General features: G+C 42.2%; 2 protein-coding genes across 2 annotated transcripts in view; both read right to left on the minus strand.

Annotated features, from left to right (window-relative positions):
* The window catches only part of LOC145418755 (E3 ubiquitin-protein ligase RNF180-like), a 39,047-nt gene extending 28,210 nt beyond the window's left edge, over positions 1 to 10,837 (minus strand). Inside the window, exon 1 of the mRNA XM_080287091.1 lies at positions 10,818 to 10,837. The gene's annotated coding sequence lies outside the window, so the exon portion shown is untranslated. The remainder of the gene's footprint in view (positions 1 to 10,817) is intronic.
* Positions 10,838 to 15,788: 4,951 nt separating this feature from the next.
* Positions 15,789 to 18,852, minus strand: LOC145418739 (uncharacterized). Its single transcript, XM_080287072.1, has one exon. The coding sequence runs from the start codon at positions 18,850 to 18,852 to the stop codon at positions 15,982 to 15,984; it is 2,871 nt and encodes a 956-aa protein (XP_080143198.1). The 3' UTR covers positions 15,789 to 15,981.
* Positions 18,853 to 20,667: the final 1,815 nt, after the last annotated feature.

Raw genomic sequence — 20,667 nt, forward strand, 5'->3', positions numbered from 1 at the left:
ATTATTTCTGCTTGCATTGCCGCATCCTTAAAGACCTCTCCATCTACTTTCAGCTTGGTGATTCCTTCTTTTTGTTTCAGTTTGCCATTAACAAATCTATAAAACAGTTTGGGTTCATCCTTGCATTTGTCAATTACCGTATACCTTTTTCAAAATTCCTTTCTTCTTCCCTACGTATTCTTGTGTATTCGTTTCTTGTTCTTTTATATTCTTCCTTTGTTCTGTCGTTACCTCTCTTTCTCCAATTGTTCCACGCCTTCTCTCTCTCTTTTTTGGCTAACATACACCTTCTGTTAAACCACTCCTTTTTCCTGTTTTCTTTCCCTCTTACTCTTGGCACAAATTTTTCCACTCCCAAATTATAGAGGTCTAGAAAGATATCCCACTTCCTCTGTATCTCTCGTTTCTCTGAATTTTCTCCAATCCGCATTTTCAAAAAAGTTTCTCAATCCTGTAAACTTTGCTTTGCCAAAGTTGTATCTTCCCTGTCTATGAAGCTCGTCTCTTGGCTCGACGTTTCCTATTAACATCTGGAACTCAATGACCACGTGATCACTTTTTCCCAAAGGACAGAGATATTCCAATGATTCTATTACATCGGGTTCTTTGGTGAACAGTAAATCTAACCTTGCTGGTGTGTCCTCACCTCGAAACCGTGTCTCTTCTTTGACCCACTGCGTCATCACATTATTCATTATTATATTTAATAACATAGTACCCCACGAATCCTCGCCGCCTCCCGAGTACCATTCCTCCCAGTTCACCTCTTTACAATTAAAGTCACCCACCAAAATTATATTATTGCTTTTCTCAATTATTTTTTGCAAGTAGCTAGCCATATCCGACAACATCTCATGGTATTCGTCATCCTTCCATGCTCTCGTCTTTGGGGGAACATACACTACCGCCATATCTCTCTTAACATTCTCTCCAGTTTCTAATTTCATATATATCACTTCAGCCCTGCCTTCTCCCATTTCCACAGTATCTACATTTATGTTGTTCTTCACTGCTATCATCACTCCTCCTCCCTTTTTTTCTTTTCTGTCTTTTCTCCACAGTTTGTATTTACCATCTCCCAAATGAACATCAATATCTTCTCTTAATTTGGTCTCTACAAAGCACATGACATCAGGTTCATGTTCTCTCAAGAAATCATTAATTTCGATCCTTGTCGATATGAAACCATCAACATTAGTATATATCACCTTCAAATTATTTTTGACATTATTAATACCCTCTTCTCTCCTACTCTCTGTCCGTACCACTTCCTCAACTTCTGATCTTTCACAACCATCCCCCCTAGTTTCCTTCACTTCTATTTCCTTAAATACCATTTCCTTACTTTCATATCCAATACTCTCCAAAAAAAAGTATTACGTTCTTCCTCTGTCCTCTTATCATTTTTTTCCTTTACTTCTTCCTTCAATGATTTTAAAACTTCTCTTTCTTCTTCATTCAGATCTTTTCTTATTATAATATTTTCCATCCCCGCCTCTTTGCTTAATTTCCAGGTCACTTTAAGTATCTCATTTATTACACTTTCTGATGTAAACTTGACTCTCATTGGTCTTGTTTCCCCTTTCTTATAAGGCCCTATCCTCCTTACTTCCTCAATTTCTTTTACCCACTTGTCTCCTTCGGGGTCAATCTTGCCTAATATTCCTCTCACCATGTTCGTGTCTCAAGTCTTGCGAACCTAACCTTTTCTTCCTCTTCCCTGTTTCCAAATACTACCACACATCTATTCCTTTCTACAGTTTCTCTCACTATTTTCTCTTTTTTCTTCAGTATTTTCACTACATTTTCTTCCATTTCTTTCTTGTTCATTTCCCTTTCTTCCTGGATGATCTCTCTTAAGCTGACCACTTCTTTCTGTTCTTCTTCTACGTGTGCCCACTTTGCCTTGTGTTCTTCTAGTACATTACTCACCTTCTCCGTTTTATTAGTACTCTCTTCAAGTTTCCTCCTCAGTTCAACATTTTCCCTCTTCAAATTCTTAATTTCTTCATTGGCTGTTTCGTTGGACTGGATTAGACTCTGTATGGTGGTTTCCGTATTTCCTGACACATCCTTTATCACTAGATTCTCTACTTTTTTTTCGAGTTCACTAATCCTCATAATTAATGTTTTCACCAGGTCCATGACATTAGTATTAGCATCAAATCCTTGAAATTCCATTCCCTCATTGTTTACATTTTCGGCCATGTTTAACGTACCGGTAAAGTACCCAAACAGCTGTTACCGAATAAGCCACAAACATTCATGTATACTATTGCCAACAAATCTTTACATTTTTGGTAGTCTACCAACTTTCATTATTTTAAATTTAAAGAAAGACCCTAGGAGACAGGACAGACAAAATTCCTGAAACTACTCAAGGTTAGGAGCGATGCCTGGGACGTTCTCTCTCTCCGGCTGTTCGTGTGTCTGTGTCTGTGTCTGTGTGCACCAATGCAAGATCATGCAAGCATAGTGAAAGAAGAGTTCTGGGCAAATTTGGAAACATGCATGGAAAAGGTTGAGAGAAATGAAAGTGTTTTTGACTTGGGTTATGAATGGAAAAGTAGGGAATTTGAAGGTAGATGGAGTAGTTGGTGAATAGGGTATGCCTGCAGAAGTGGATGGCAATGGCAGTGCTCAGGTGGACAACTGTACGGAGAGGGGGTTGGTAACAGCTAATACCCTCTTAATGCACAAAATTATCTATAGGTATACGTGGTGAGTGATGAGAAGGGAAAGTGGTGAACTGAATGAGCAGAAGGCAATGATTGATTATGTGTGTGTGGATGAAAGAATGAGAAGGTATGTAACGGATGCAAGAGCATACAGAGATTGAGGGGGTGGACTTTCTGACCACCACTTGGTGGTGGTGAAAGTCAAGACTCAAGTGCAATGAAGGAATAGGAGGGAGGGACAGGAGGAAGTAGTCCATACAAGGAGGGTAGAAAAGTTGCAAGAGGATGGGAAAAACACAGAATATAGGAGAAAAGTGGAGCAGCAATTGGGTAAATATGAATTGTAGCAGATGGGAGACATGGAAGGTGTGTGCAAGATTTTAACAGAAATCTGTGCAGCATGTGAGGTGGTGTTGGGGGTGAAGAGAAGACAAAAGGGGGTGCAAGGAACAACATGGTGGAATGAAGAGGTGAGACAAGCTGTGGCATAAAAGAAGAAAGCATATTGTGAGCGGATGGGAAGCAGAGGCATGGAGGAAGTTGAGACAAGGAAGAGAGTTATAAGGTATGTCGAGATGAAGAGCGAGAAAAGATTAGTAAGAGGAGACTGGATGAGGAATTTGGAAGTAATGTGTGTAAAGGGGAAGGAACGTAAGAAAAATGTTCTGGAAAAAGTTTGACTGGGTGATAATGAAGTTAGTCGGGGAGCAAAAGATAAGTAATTTTGGTACATATGCAATACAGGTAGTTAACTGTTGAATTGTGACTGCAAGAAGTGAGTGAAAAAAACGAAATATACCTATTTTGGGGAGGTATTTAAGGAAACGGGCAGGTTGCCCGCGGGGTTCCGGGACAATTCGCCGTCAGGACGATTCGCCATCACAACAAAAACAAGACAACTCGCCGTCAGTACGATTCGCCATCACAACAGACAATTCGCCGTCATGATTTTTCCCCGTCATTTATTACATAGGAATTGGTACGTTTAAGTACTTGGGTAGTGTGATGAGTAAGGATGGAAGTTTAGAGGGTGAAGTGCTTGAAAGGGTACAGCAGGGAAGAAAGGTTCCTGGTTCCTTGAAAGCAGTGATAAGAAACAGGGAAGTGAGCATGGAAGTGAAAAAGTTACTACATGACAGTATTGTGATACCAACTCTAACATATGGAAGTGAAGCTTGGATGTTGTTGGAAGGACACAAGTCAAAAGTGAGAGCTGTGGAAATGAGTTATTTAAGAGGGGCCTGTGGAGTCACATGGTGAGACAGGCTGACAAATGAGGATACAAGGGAGCGTTGTGGTGTGGATGTGTTAGGAGGAACACACTGAGGTGGTTTGTTTGGCCATGTGGAGAGGATGAAGGGTGAGAGACTGACGAGGCGAGTATATGTGAATGAGGTGGAGGGAGGGGGAGGCCAAGGATGAGATGGAGGGATGGAGTGGAGAGGTATATGAGAGAGAGGGGCGTGAGCTGGAAGCAGGGCAGTGAAATGGCTGGGGACAGGGCGATGTGGAGGCGATTTGTTTGTGGCCACCTCGTATGGAATTAAGGCGTCTGGTAATAGATAGATAGATAGAAAATATTTGTTTACATTTTGGGTTAAGGTATGGAAATCCTTTTATTGATGCTGCTGTTTTAAATCTCGTGATACAGTATTTTAGTCCTATTTAAATGGAGGGCATGAATATGATGCTGCACATAGGCAAGCATCAAAGATAAATATGGCCAGGGATTATTAAACGATATAATGTACTTTGAAGTATTTAGAAAGATTACAAAGTGTTGTCTAGTGGTTATTATGCCCCTGCCGGAGTGATAGCTTTTGCCCTGTTTGCTTTCAATGGATTGGCAAGGGTTTTTGATCCTATAGTGCCATTAAGAGGTGTAGGCATGTCATCTAACTTTACCTTGTGTGTACATTTCTCACCCCTAGCCACGGGACCCAACACCTCAAAGGGTCTCAAAGGGTCCAATGGGATTGTTTGATGCTGTTATCATTTACATGTATTCTGCTGTAATTTACTTTCTCAGTCACTAATAACGACCACCCTACTGAATAAAGTAAACAATCATGCTGGATATATTCTCAAATATTCTCAGACGCCTGGGTAATAAAAAAAAAAAAAGGAAGAGTTGCGAGGTATGATGAGACTGGAGTGTATTAGTGCTGTGATAAGGAGGTAGATTGAGATGGTTTGGGCACATGGAGAGGATGGGGGATGATAACTGGGTGCAGAAAGTGAGAGGCATTAATGTTAGGGGTAGGGTAGCAAGAGATAGACCGGAAAAGACCTAGATGAAGTCATTGAGCGTGACCTCAGAGATAGAGACTGAATAGGGAAGCTGCCAGAGATTAAGCAGCATAGAGAGTCATCATTAGGTGACCAGGGCTGACACAGGCAAGCACGTTGGTCGAGCCTTTATAAACGGAATGAAACGAATTGGCCACAAATGAATTTTGGAAGGAAGTTAAGAATATTTACGTTGATAGATTTTTTTCGTATCACCTAATATTGTAACATTTATAAAGGCTCCAACGTTCCTGCATCCATCGGCCTTGGTCACCTAATGGTGATTCTCCATGTTGCTTGATCTCTGGCAGCCTTCCTATTCAGTCCCTTTATTCCTGCGTAATGGGGTCTGTTAATGCCTGCATTACCGGTAGGCAACCTAGGGATCCTCTGCTTGGCTCAGTGGTAACGTGCGTGCATGTGGAGTTCGAATCCTGGCCAGGTCAGTGTGATTAATTCGCTAAGTTTCATTGCAGTACAGTAATTACATTGGTTAGCAGTGGTGTGGGATGTGAGGTGAGGTTTGGTTGGAAATTTGATGTTGTTCCTTGGGTAACTGGCAGCGTCCTTGTTCTTACAGCCCGGGGATGAGGTGTTTGGTGTGGTCCACAGTGTCCCCAATGATGGCCTTCGATGCTACACTACTGTGTGTTCAAAACTCACTAAATTAAGCACCAAGAGGAGAAAGGGGGAATGTAATGGGGTCTGTAAATGCCTGCATTGTCCAGAGGCGAAGCGGGGATCCTCTGTTTGGCTCAGTGGTAACGTGCGTGCATGTGGAGTGCAAGGGCCTGAGACTGAATATTGGCCAGGATGGTGTGATTAATCTGTTAAGTTTCATTTCAGTTATTACACCTGTTTGCTCTCCATGCTGCTCAGTCTCTGGCAGCCTCCCTATTCAGTCCTTTATCCCTGAGGTCACACTTTACAACCTCATCCAAGGTCTTTTTTGGTCTGCCTTTCACAACCCTACCCCCAGTGTTCACAATTCTCACCTTACACACCCAATTGTCATCCCCCATCCTCTCCACATGCCCAAACCATCTCAGCCTACTCCTCCTCATCACAAACCATCTCAGTCTACCCCTCCTCATCACAAACCATCTCAGTCTACCCCTCTTCATCACAAACCATCTCAATCTACCCCTCCTCATCACAAACCATCTCAATCTACTCCTCCTCATCACAAACCATCTCAATCTATCCCTCCTCATCATAAACCATCTCAATCTACCCCTCCTCATCACAAACTATCTCAGTTTACCCCTCCTCATCACAAACCATCTCAATCTAGGCTACCTCTCCTCATCACAACATCAATTCACTCCAGTCTCATCCATTCTCTCAACTCTTCCATCATAAACCCAGCCCCCACAGGCCTTGCATTCAAGGATGTACTACACATCCATCTGATCACTATCATATCTGTCCATTTGAACTTACAAAATTATCAGGTTAATATCAACACAGCTTCTCATTATTAACGTAATAGTACCAAGATTTATCCAGCCATCATCCAATCATGTGCTGCCCCATGAGAAGCGTAGGAGCCCAGGGCTAGGCAAGTTGGTTCTGACATTTAAGATGAGTGACCAGCCTCATTCATCCCTGAGTGGCATTGTAAGAGCACTAAATCCCAACCACCCTTTGGGTATAAACCTTCACTGGCTCAATCCGACTGAAGTGCCGTAATTACCCACTAAACCACCAGGTGCCAAAATTTGGTCATATGTTTACCACCCAGTGCAGTGTATGGTTTCCTGGTGTACAGGAAACCATTTGGCTTGTCACTTAGTGTAAAGTCATCCATAGACAGGAGGAGGAGGAAAGAATAAAGGAAAGAAAGAAGAGAGAATGTAAAGTCACCCGCAGGCAGAAGGAAGAGGAAAGAATGAAGGAAAGAAAAACGGAGAAATGAATTCCCCGAGCTAGGCATCAAAGGCCATATAGTCCCTCTAGGTTACAGGAGGGAGCCACCCCTCCCGGCAACGATAGACCCCAGGCGAGGCTCAAACTTGAGACCCCCAGGCCACGAGCTCAATGCTATACCACTGAGCTACCACGCCCCCTGAAGGAAAGAAAAACAGATGAGGAAGGAAGGAAGAGAGGAAAGGGCAGGCACCCAAGAGCAGCACTACATCGAGTGAGTGGATGGTGAGTGCCACAGTCAGACACCTTAATTCTGAAAGGGGTGGCCACAAACAATCACCTCCTTGTTGCCCTGTCATCTGTCATTTGGCTGTCCTTCCACCTACTCACACCCCTGTCTCATATCTCTCAACCCAATCCCACCGCTGTTTATTTTCCCTTCCTGTCTCCCCCTATGACTCACTCATATCCACCCTCCTAGTCAGTCTCTCATTCTCCATCCTCTCTACATGGCCAAACTATATACTGTATAATAACTCAGCTGGCATTGAAGGCTGCTAAGCACCTCTTCCTTAGTGATTTATTTTGCTTATTAAACTTATATATTGTTTTTTATGCTGATAATATAAATACAGCACAAATGCAACGTAAGCAAGCATTCTTGCTGATGTAAAGCTACTCAGGGCTGGGTTAGGCTGGCCACCATTGCCTTAAATGTCAAAGCTGAATAACCTTGCTATGCTCCTGTCTGTATGGGGCAAAATGGGATTGGATGATGATGGTGTTTGTGTTATAAAAATAATATAATTATTCCTGACTTAATACTATTGATATATTCTTAAGGCTACCATGCTGGGTGAAAATCATGTGACGTGATGGTTGTTTTACAGACAGAAAAAGTATATTCCCACACAATACCAAAATTATATTCATGGCTGTAAATAACTAACAAACTGGATTATACATCTGACTGGGTGTATGTGGGTGTACGGTACTACTACTACTACTAACGTTATGGCTGGGTAGGCTATATGAGAGTGTACTACTACTACTACTACTACTACTAAATGTTATGGCTGGGTATATGAGGGTGTACTACTACTATTCCTACAGCTACTACTACTACTAATGTTATGGCTGGGTAGGCTATATGAGGGTGTACTACTACTAAAGTACTACTACTACTATATGTTATGGCTGGGTATATGAGGGTGTACTACTACTACTACTAAATGTTATTGCTGGGTAGGCTATATGAGAATGTACTACTACTAAAGTACTACTATTACTACTACTATATGTAATGGCTGGGTATATGTAGGTGTACTACTACTGCTACTACAATTACTACTAACAATAATACATGTTATGGCTGGGATTACAAGAGTGTACTACTATTACTACTACTACTTCTTGGACTAAATGTTGTAATCCATAATCATGTTAAAGAAATAATGATGAAATGTGTTTGTGTGAGCTATATCAAGCCTAATGCTTCCCTGCACACCCTGACTGCTACATAGTAAATAATATTGCGTTGAGTGAGATGTGTTCCTACAATGAATAACAGCTTAATAATGAAAACCACTGGTAGGTGACAGTGTGTTAACCAAGGAATTACTGTGCCATACTGAGGTACAATAGGCATAATGAACCATCTCAATCTACCCCTCCTTAACACAACACCAATACTGTACACTCCAGTCCCATCCTTCCTATCAACTCTAGGATTATGTGAAAGGAAGGATGGGACTGGAACATATTGGTGTTGTGATGAGGAGGGGTAGATTGAGATGATTTGGACATGTGAAGATGGAGCATGACAATTGGGTGCAGAAAGTGAGAAGTGTGAATGCTAGGAGTAGGGTTGTGAGAGGCAGACCAAAAAAGACCAGGACAAGGTCACAGAGTGTGACCTCAGGGATAAGGGACTGAACAGGGAGGCTGCTAAAGATCGAGCAGCATGAAGAGCCACCATTAGGTAATGGTGACCAAGGCCAATGCATGCAAGCATGTTGGAGCCATCATAAATGATGTAATACAAATGAACTGCTAAGAAAAAGGTGTTACAAAGACTCCAATGGGCCTAGGCTCATATTCTTGTTAGCTAAGGAAGCTCCCTAACACCTGTTCCTTAGAGACTTATTTTTGGTTATGGCTGGTTAATATCGTTTTGTAGATTAATTACGTAGTGGATGCTGATACTGGAAGGATTTATATAATATTGGAAAGCTTTATACACCACAGAAGTGGACAGTAGGGCATAATAATCAAAATAAACTGCTTGGAAAAAGGTTTTGGGGAGCTTTATGCAGAGTATGGGGATATTCGGAGGATTTATACAACACTGAAGAGGAAAGTAAGGTGTAATAAACAAAATAAACATCTTAGGATATGGCGTTAGGGGGTTTTCTTAACCATCGAGAATATGGGTCCTAAAACACCTCTATATCACTGCATGAAATCCACTCCTCCAGTACAATAACATTTATTCCAATCATTGCTGGATAATTTTGGTAAGTGTACAAGGACCTTTTCAAACAGGATGGGTTATATCAAGCCTTCAGTATCCCCCTTCACTACTCAGGCACTCTTAGGTGATTTTAATCAGCTAGTAATTACAACAAATAAATAAATAAAACAGATAGTGATACTGACCAGAAGAATGTGATTGAGGTGGAAGGGGAAGGGAAGAGGGGGAAACTAAGGATAGGATGGAGGGGTGGAGTGGAGTGACATGATAGAAGGGTGTGTGTGGGCTAGAGGGAGGGTGACCATATGACAGTGGAGAGGGTGACATGGAGGCAATTTGTTTGTGGCCACCCTTTACAAGATTAAAGTTTTTTTTTTTTTTGACATAGATGTTACTCTATTAAAGATGATACAGAATGGTCCTACAAATCATCTAGTCAAAATATCACAATGGGGAATTAACCACCTGACATCTATGCTCAGCTGAAGTAAGTCACAGGAGCCTGGGTGCAATAGGAAAAGGAGTTAAATTTGTGCTGTGGTAAGTATTGAAAGACTCTCCAAACTTATATACAGCACTGGAAATAGCAATAAAAAAATCTATTTATCTGTCTATAGCCAGATGCCATAATTCCATAAGGGGTGGCTGTTTGTCTTTGAAATGGTTGTTTTATGGGGAGGGGCACTAACCCTCCACCAACCCACCAGACATGTAGGGAACACATATGGGTTGGTTATATGGTTACCACCCAGTGCTGTAAATGGTTTCCTGGCTTACAGGAAACCATTACACTTGTCAGGCAATGTAAAGCCACCTGAAATGGAAAGAAAAGTAATAAAAAGTGACAGGAAAGACAAGAGACACAGGAAGAGAGGAGGGCAGAGACAGAAAAGAATGATAATGGTGAAGGAAGAAGTAGGCAGCACTACATCAAGTGAATGGATGATAGTCACCACCACCTACCACCATAATAAAAATAAACCAATATGCCTATATCAAAACATGGGCCATATTGTAATTGCCTTTGGAGGTTCAAAAACACTTCTTCCTAAGCAATTACCTCTGCACAATACACCTGAATATCCAGCCTCTTTAAGGTGTTGGAGAGAGACAAACAAATAAGGAAGTAAAGAAGCATTGTGGTATTGATGTGACTGTGACAGTGTGTTAAAGGTAATACCCTGAGATGACTGGCTATGTGATGAAGATGGAGAATGAGACACTGACTAGAAAAGTGTATGTGAGTGAGGTGGTGAGGGAGACCAAGGATGAGATGGAAGGATGGAGCTGAGAGACATATGAGAGAGGGAGGTGTGACTTGGAGGGAGGACAGCCAAATGGCAGATGAAAGAGTGACATGGCAGTGATGTGTTTGTGGCCATCTTTTACAATACTTTGGCATCTGGCTACATACATACATACATAAATAAAAGTAGTTGTTGTTATGTAGCCCTGGTGAGCAAATGGTTGTATAGGTGTGTGCTACAGATACAAAGTACATTACATACACTGTGTATGGCTCCAGTACCCCTAGTGGCAGACACCACCTCATCAGGGTCCTTCCCATGGCCAACAGCAGGAAAATGCAAGGATGCTTGGCTCCTGGGTGGATGCCACAACTTTTCCACTCTGGGTGCATGGCGACACTGTGTGTAGGCTCCTCATCATCACCAACTCTTGTAAGTCATTGTTGTTGTGTATCCATGGTCTGTCTGGGCCAGCAGACCCATCAACTGCAGGTAAATGATGAATGTTATGTTGGTGAGAAAAATATATTTAAAAACATTGAGGAAAATATCAGGGTAACATAAATTGGTAACATAAATTGCTAAGAAAAAGTTGCCACCACACAGACTACTGGATGGAAGGCAACAACTAATATTTTATGGTACAATAATTATAACACAACTAGATACAAGTACTGTACTCACCTGTGACTGCTCAAATTTGTATATCATCATAATCATCATTTACATCATATTTATTTGAAACAAGCATGAGAAGTTAACAGTGACAGACTGACAAATAAGAAACAGAAGGAATGCTGTGGTATGGATGTGGATGTGACAGAATGCATTAGGAGAAATACAATGAGGTGGTTCGGCCATATGGAGAGGATGGAGAGTGTATGGGAGTAAGGTGGAGAGAGGGAGAGGGAGGGGGAGACCAAGGATGAGATGGAGGGATGGAGTAGAGAGGTATATGAGAGAGGAGGTTGTAAGTTGGGGGGAGGGCAGTGAAATGGCAGGGGACTGTGCGACATGGAGGCAGTTTGTCTGTGGCCACCCCTTATGGGATTCAGGCATCTGGCTATAGATACAGATCTCTCTCAATTTTATCATCGTCTGCCAACATCGTCATCACCAGCGCCATAATTTTCATCACCTTTATTGCCAATATCCTTCTAATCACCATCATCACTGTCAGCATCATCATCATCATTACCATCATCATCATCATTACCACCACCATCATTTTTACTATCATTATCTTTCTCACCACAACACCACCATCATCATTTTCATATCAACTTCAACATCATACAGTAATCACCACCACCACCACTACCACCACCACCACCACCACCACCACCATCATCATCATCATCATCATCATCATCATCATCATCATCATCATCATCATCATCATTGCCATCATCATCATCATCTTCTTGAAACAGTTCGCAGCAAGAGAAAGGTCCCTCCAATTTTTTTCCATTCATCCCTTTTGTTCTCTCTAAAAGCAAGTCTGTCCATTCCATCTCTTCCTCTCACTCCATCTCTTACACTCACCCTATCTCTTCTTCTCACACCATCTCTTCCTCTCACTCCATCTCTTCCTCTCACTCCATCTCTTCCTCTCACCCTGTCTCTTCCTCTCACCCCATCTATTCCTTTCACTCCATCTCTCCCTCTCAATCCATCTCTTATACTCACACCATCTCTTCCACTCACTCGATCTCTCACACTCACACCATCTCTTCCTCTCACTCCATCTCTTCTTCTCACCCCATCTCTTCCTCTCCCTCCATCTCTTCTTCTCATTCCATCTCTTCCTCTCACTCCATCTCATCCTTTCACTCCATCTCTTACACTCACACCATCTCTTCCTCTCACTCCATCTCTTCCCTCAGTCTGATATGCTGCCTGTCCGTCTTGTATCTTATCCATGAAGCACTTAACGCCTACTTTCATTCCTACTTTCCCACTTCACCTGTCACATCCAATACTCAGGTGTGTTTCATTAACCAGTGATTTTCCTCTTCATTACTGCATGTGGTTCCAATATTATCTTTTCCATTATTTTCTCGGCACAACATACAATAACATTTTCTACTTACATCTGCTACCTCAGAATCTATATATCTATCTACTGGTATCTATCTATTGTCAGATGTCTCAATCCCTCAAGGGGTGGCCACAAACAAATAGCCTCCATGTTGCCCTGTCCCCCACCATTTCGCTGCCCTCCACCCAGCTCACACATCCCTCTTTCGGAACTGACTACAGTAATTTCTCATATAACATGGATTTCACTATAAATCTGTTAATCACCATTGCAACACTCTTCACTTATCTATCTATCTATAGCCAGATGCCATAATCCCATAACGGGTGGCCATTTGTCTTTGAGTTTGTTGTTGTATGGGGAGGGGCACTAACCATCCACTAACCCACTTGTTGACATGTAGGGAACACGTGTGGATTGGTTATATGGTTACCACCCAGCACTGTAAATGGTTTCCTGGCTTACAGGAAACCATTAGGCTTGTCACTCAATGTAAAGCCACCTGAAAAGGAAAGAGTAATAAAAAGTGACAGGAAAGATGGGAGAAATAGGAGGAGAGAAGGGCAGACACAGAAAAAGAATGATAAAGGTGAAGGAGCATGCCACTGTTCACCATCAAGAGATCAAGATGTGCAGGGAAGAACAGGGACTGATACCACTCACATTATCACTTCTCAATACATAACTATTTCTCTGGCCTTCTCATACACCCAGACACAACACAATATCCATTTATATCATTCTTTACAGCCCTGAATGTGTGTGTGTGTGTGTGTGTGTGTGTGTGTGTGTGTGTGTGTGTGTGTGTGTGTGTGTGTGTGTGTGTGTATTATCTGAGAATACAATATTTCTTGGTGCAGCACACCCCTCACTCGCCACAGCAGTTTTGAGGAGCACATATGTAGTGTTAGGTGAGGAATTACTGCATATTAACTAGGATAAGATTTCTGAACAGGAAGGTTAAACATAAGATCCATTAACCTCCTCATTACAAGAACATTCTCCAAGGCTGAATAAACTATACTCTGTTCACTTTAACTTGGCCTAAAATTGCCGTCTCTCCAACTTGAATGTGGAGCTATAACGAGAGATCAACAGTACAGTATGATGCTAGTCACAAAGCAGTGCAATGGAAAAGGGGTATAGCCACAGTCTTGCCTTATTCTGCCACTGAGCTACAGGAAACATGTTGCAAAAAGACAAAAATATCTGCCAATTTAAAATGAACAAAGCATAGTATACAGGTTCAGTTTACTAGCCTATTAAATATAGTACAGCTTTCATATTCTTCATCGTGGTAGGTGGTGGCAACCGTCAACCGCTCACTTGATGTAGTGCTGCCTACTTCTTCCTTCACCTTATTCATTCTTTTTCTGTGTCAGTCCCTCTTCTCTTCCTAATTCTTTCAACTTTCCTGCCACTTTTTATTACTCCTCTTTCTTTTTCAGGTGGTTTTACAATGAGTTACAAGCCAAATGGTTTCCCGTAAGCCAGGAAACCATTTACAATGCTGGGTGGTAACCATATAACCAACACATTCTTGTTCCCTAATATGTCAACATGTGGGTTGACGAAGGGTTAGTGCCCCTCCCCCTAAAACAACTAACTCAAAGTCAAAAAGCCACTCCTTACAAGATCATGGCATCTGGCTATAGACAGATAGATGGTGTTCTTCATATTTATCCTCAAGCATGCTTTCAAGGCTGTAAGTACACTCAAACCTCGATTTAAGGGACCTCCATTTAATGGATTTCGGATTTAAGGGACTCCATATTCTACCTGACAAATGGACAACACCATTCAAAAGTGATACTTAATGTCTAGGTTATACACATTAATATGTTTCTTTATACAGTACTCGGAAAATAATATTCATAATCATATAAAGAATTAAGATAAGTGAAACAATAACTGCATTTCATAATAAGATTGTCTTTATATGTGGCAGAACAATGGATATTTTCAAGTAAGGGCCAAGTTGATTCCCCATCTAGTCCCTCAAATCGAGGTTTGAGTGTAACTACATACAAGAACTCAATTGTGCAGATGCATCCAATACAGTACCACATGTCACAACAACAGGGTCATGCGGAGCCTACTACAGTGTCCCTGTTAACTGGGTGGAGTGGCATCCATCCAGGAACCAAAGTTATACACTCTTCCCTGGTGAGGCACTGTCCACCACAGGGGAACACTGGTTCACTGCACGGGATGGCACTGCCGGGGGAATTGTTTGCCTGTGGTTGATGGGTCTGCTCTGCCAGGCAGACCAGGGTTACTCTACTACTACTACTACAATTATGTATAATCAGTGTCTTTGGTGAGCTTCAACAACAATATTGTAAACCTGGTCCAAAGCAAATATCCCTGCACACCCAGTTTCATTTTTATGTATAATGATTCACTGTAACTTGCATAAAACTGCCTTCTCTCCATCTTGAATGCAAACACAAGAACATGGTGTTAGTCACAAAGAAGTTCCATGGGTAGCATACTGAACTGCAGTTTCATGTTTTTCTCCCACTGGACTACGAGAAATAAGCAGCAAAAGGACGAAAGTTTTTATGGGAAATCAGATGCAAAAGCACAAAAATCTAAGCCTAGTTCAAATGAATGAAATACACTGTATATACATCATTAACATTTACCGAGAATATCTAAGGGTACAGGCCACTTCCACAGTCACTGCTTGAATTACAATACTGACCAACAACACTTTTCAATCCTCTGTTTCTGCTCCCACCATCACCTTTGGCAGTGATGTTGGTGAGCACACAAACCACCGACATCCTAAGAATGGTTATCATGGAATCCCTAGTGAGCACCATCCCTCCCCAGTGAAGCTCATTATGCCTGGGGCTCTTTTCACTGCAATGCAAACAAATAAACTGTGGAAGCAGCCCAAATATGAGGTGTATAAAAAACCCATATAGCCTGGTAAAGTGGAATATTCTTCTTGTCTCAATAATTTACAACTCACACGGTCAAACAGGGCCAGAATCACCCCCCCCCCCTCAAGCAGTACAAACTTTTATATCTGAACTGCCTGGTTCCAAAGGCTTTGTGGAAAACTGAATATTTTGGAAAATAAAATCATAATGAGAACTATGAGAAAATCATGTAAAATACAGCGAATTGTGGAACAGCAGTTGTAATGATGTACCTTGTATGATTATTATTCCATCTGTTGTTATACTTGTCCACAAATAAACTTTGTCTTCAAATATACATTGACTGTGCACGGACAGATGATATCAACATCTCCTTTGTGCATGAAAAAATGGTTTGCAAAGTGGAGGTTACTGAAAATTGGATGTTAAGATTTGAGAGATTGTACTGTAGTGTATTGGGATTCACTTTAGTTGTTACAGCCCTCAGGCTAGGTTACCTCTTCATATTCGTGTGAACACCCCAGCCAATCTTCACCTTGGACTTCTGAGCTAAATCCTGGACATCTATGGGCGAGACTGGCTGATCGGACAAGACGCGTACCTCCCTAAAAGTCACTCTGGTGGCAACATCCAGCAACAGCTTCAACCCCTTTAGTGAGAGATTACAAGACTGCAAGATGACTGACGAGTAATGATGACTGAGCCTCTGCAACACCTGCCCTGCCCACTCTGCCCGATTATCACTGAGACCTCCCAGTTTAACCACCAGTTGTTTGTGATAGTGAAGTCTGGGGATTTCCTCTGGGGTGACATCACAGTCCAGGTCTAAACTCAGCTCTACATACCTGAGGGACCATTTGCTGGATGGTTTTATTATGGTTTTCCATCGTCTGTGTTTCCTGAAGCTTAACTGAAGCTGGGTTAGGGCTTCCATGGATGTCACTCTGATGAACAGTGCCTGGATTCTATTGGCTGTCACTAACTGAGAGGCAAAGTGAGGGCCAGCATGACCTTTAAACTCTAGTAGCATGTTGGCCTTAAGAAGCACTGCTATCTGACTGTCCACTTCTTCTTCAGGCTTAACAGTGCTGAAATGACTGTCCAGGTATAGCCTAACCTTACTCTTGCCTCCAGTTCCAATCAGCCTGAGGATATCTTGCACCTCTGGGCACTCCTCCAATCTAGTTGTGTATTTAACCTGAATGACAACACTGCAAGGTGCAGCACCAGTTGCCCTCACAAGACTGGCTTTGGCTTCTGTTAACTCTGGTGGATCCCAGCTGTTTACAACCCACAATCTCTGTTCACTGACAATCAAACCCACAGCCTTACATATGGCAGGATCACACTCTGCTTCCTTCAGTAATCTTGCCCACACTTCAGAATCACTTGCATGACTTTTCCTCAAAACTTGTATGATTTCACTGGCTGTACATGGGGTGAGGCTACAATTAATCTTCTGCAGACCAGCAACATAGATGATCATCTCTTGGAATCTAGAACAAGAGGTGTTTTTCACTACCGAGACCAAAGAACCGGATGTAGACAACTGTTCACTCACATAATATGCCGCCAAGAACTCCTGACTGGAGCTATGGTGAAAAGAGAAACTGTATACAGCACCAGTAACAGTGTGTTCTGCATCACACTTTAAGAAGGTGGACAGTGTCTGAATAGGATCAATACCTTCCTTATCACACAAACTGATGAGATGATCTGCACGTTCATTGTTCAAGCTTAGCACTTCCTCACACATCATATCCCATGCAACCTGACCAAGCTGTACCATCCACGACTGCACCTTCAGCCTGAGTGAGGTACAGTGTCCTGCACCCATGGCCTCAAGCCTGGCAATCAGCTTTTGCCGGCACATTTCATATATTTTGCTGTACAGGCAAGTGGTGGTGGTAACGGCTGTGACCATCTGAGAATCATCACACCAAAGGATCAAAAGGAGAGCCAAAGTGAGTGGCAGAGTGAGGTGGCACTTTAGGGAGGTGCTGGCACCACTCCTGTACTTCAGAAACTCTTGGGTTTCTTGGTCTCGACGCTTCTGGTTGGGATACTTGATGGAGAAAATGTTTTCTACATATTTTTTCTGACTGTCACTATCAAATCCTTCCACCTGAATAACAACATGATCTTCTGCCATCCGCATCAGTTCTAAGGTGAATTCAGGTCTTGTTGTTACAATGATAGAACTGTCTGTAAATTTGTGAACAATTTCCCGCACAACGGCTTTCCCATGGCTGGTGGCTTCATCCATGCCATCTATCAGGAAGAGGACATTGATATCCTGTAAGACGGGAATGATGTCAGACTCACTGAAGAGTTGACATGTTGCCTTGAGTAGCTGTTCTCTGAGGAACTGAACCAGAGAACCACAACTTACAGCTCTCATCTCCATGGCAATAACAATGTCCACAGCCATGAGGCCTACAACATCAGGGGAGCGGCAACACCACTGCTGTAACAGGTACCTATATAGTGAGGTCTTTCCCGCACCCATCACACCTCGTAATATCACCACCCGCGGCACGAACCTCTCCCTCAGCGTAGCCACGTTCAAGATATTTTTCAATAACACGGGAGTGCCACAATCGACCAGCTTGAGATTTGTGAACACATTCTCTACTGTGAAGTCTTTGAAGTTACTATCACTCAACCATGAACAAGGGTTAAGGATCTTCACTTTTGAGTAAGCTAACATAAGTTCTTTCCTCCCCTCACTAATCATTTTGGAGCACTTCTGCTGACGGAAGTTATTCAGTTCCTGTAAGTAGTCGCTGATGTCACTCTGCTCCAGCTTAGCCACAAGAAGGTCATTTAATCCATCCTCCACCTCAGTTATAACAATGGTCAGATCCTGGCCAGTTATAGCAGCAACACCCTCCAGGACTAATCGACACAATCCCTGTAGCTCCTTCAAGTGTTGTTCCAGCTCTATCTCATCCATACGTAGGTCCTCGTGGCACACACTGTTTCTAAGGTTTTTTATGTCTCTGATCTCCTTCTTGATTGGATCTGATAAATTTCCCAACACATGCATGATAATTTTGAACAACAGGGAAATGTCACAAACGAACTCATCACTTGTCGGCGCCTTCCCCAGAATCTGTCGCTCCGATGCGTTGAACGTTTTGTTGTAGACGCCTCCCGACCACTGCAGGTTGTGAAGGCAATAATCCCGCACCAGCAGAGTCCCTCCTTTGGTGTCCAGGGTTTGGTAGATGAGGAGGAAGGCAGACTTCAGCACCACCCTTCCAAATTTACTGACGGCCTTGAAGTACTTGCCAAAGCAGAGATCCTGCTTTGTGTACTTCCCAGAGGGCAGGTGGATGGGAGAGTGGCTTACAGGGTCCATCTTGACTCACACTGGTACAGTAACTCTCTCGGTTTCTATTCACACTATACCTGGCTCACTCTCACCCACTGGATCTTGCCTACTCTTATACCTTAAATACTAAATCATGGTTACATTATATTCAGTGAGTCTTGGTTATCAGGAAGGAATAGATCTCCTCGGTTACAAGTCAAATCAACACTCATATCTGACTACACCTGGCCATCAACTGAGCTGGAAGGGGTTACAGATCTTCATCAGGATGAAACAAATGCACTTTAAAATCTTAACATTTCTTAAGACGAACAATTTTTTATAGTGATGAAATACTGTATGAAATCAAATTGCTTCATCACATTTTTCATGTCATTATTCACCACAGTTTGGTGTTGAAGTATTTCACAGTTATATGACCTGAGAAAAAAGCATCAACAAATATAACTGAGATGGTTTATGACTGTGACACGTGGTGGGAGAAAGCTTAGTTTGTTTTTCCTTGCTGCCACCTGATGTTCCTATTTAGTGTCCTCTTATCATCTTAATAATAACAATAATACTGCAATAATATTAACCCATCCATCCATCATCCAATCCTACGTTGCCCCATGAGGAGTGTAAAAGCCTGGTGCTAGGCAATTTGGTCCTGACATAATAATAATAATAATAATAATAATAATACTGGTAATAATAAAATGCCTACAATAACCCTCTAATAGTGACAAAATAAAAAAATATATATAAGTTTTATTTGTGACAGATGGTTTGGCTAGAGCAGCTTGTAACTGCCTAAATGTTAACTGCTTTGGTATGGTGATGTCTCTTTCATTTAAGCTCAAGTACTATCAAGCAATTTTATACAGTTTATGGGGATCTTGAATACTGAAGGAGCCAATTTAGTCTATAACTAACCCCTCTAGTATCACCCCTATGCTAACTCATATACTAATCTTGTAAACAGCATGAAGAAAATACTAAATTCACACAAAATTCATCATGGTCGCCAAGGGTTTAAGAAATACATAAAAAGTTCCCAGTTTCCTACCCTATTTATAATGCATAACACTTGACACTGATAATTCCATAAACACATCTTTTCTGTCGCTGGTCAACTCCCACACTGCCGATGCATCATCTTCAGCTGTCTCCATACTGACTGTTCTAATTATGATTAATGCCATAAAGGTGCCATTTTAACAATTTAATTGCTACATCCAGTAGCATGTATAACTGAAAAGTAAAGCACTTACTACTACTACTACTTCTATTGCTACCACTACTGCTGCTACTACTACTACCCATCCACTACCAAGGTGCTCTTGTAATCTGAATAAAACTGTGTGGCAGCAACAACATAAATGGAAGTGAACTTATGCTCTTTCCATTGCAAGGTGGATGTGCTGCCCACTGCCCCAGAACACACCCCACAACAGTCAAGGTTACATCTACATCCCTAATTGTTCCAGCAGGCACACAGGAACAGAGGAAAAACAAAATGCACCCAACTGTATGACTGACCCAGGAAACAAACTCAGGCTCCTTCATTAATGCTAACCAATGCCCCTCAGCTTCCCCTGCAACCTTACTGACTCCACTTCTGCCAGGAGATCATACACAAAGTGCAGCCCAATTAACTGGGCTGCGATGAGATGGGTGGAGTTGGGTTGAGCTTGATTTGATGGGTTGGGCTGGGTGGAGATGAGTTGGGTTGCAGAGATGAGCTAAGATGGGCCGAGATGAGGTGAGATGAGCTGAGAAGGGTAGAGCTGAGCTAAGCTAAACTGAACTGTGCTGGGTTGGACTGGGCTGGATTGGGTTTGGCTGGGTTGGGCATTCACA

Source organism: Coenobita brevimanus, chromosome 116 (genome assembly GCF_032717465.1).
Source record: "Coenobita brevimanus isolate Jiangsu-jjx chromosome 116, ASM3271746v2, whole genome shotgun sequence".
Classification (NCBI taxonomy): Eukaryota; Metazoa; Arthropoda; class Malacostraca; order Decapoda; family Coenobitidae; genus Coenobita; species Coenobita brevimanus.

What these genes read in the sequence shown, in the direction of transcription:
- LOC145418739 (XM_080287072.1), bottom strand. Translation starts at nt 18,852, where the DNA reads ATGGACCCTGTAAGCCACTCTCCCATCCACCTGCCCTCTGGGAAGTAC.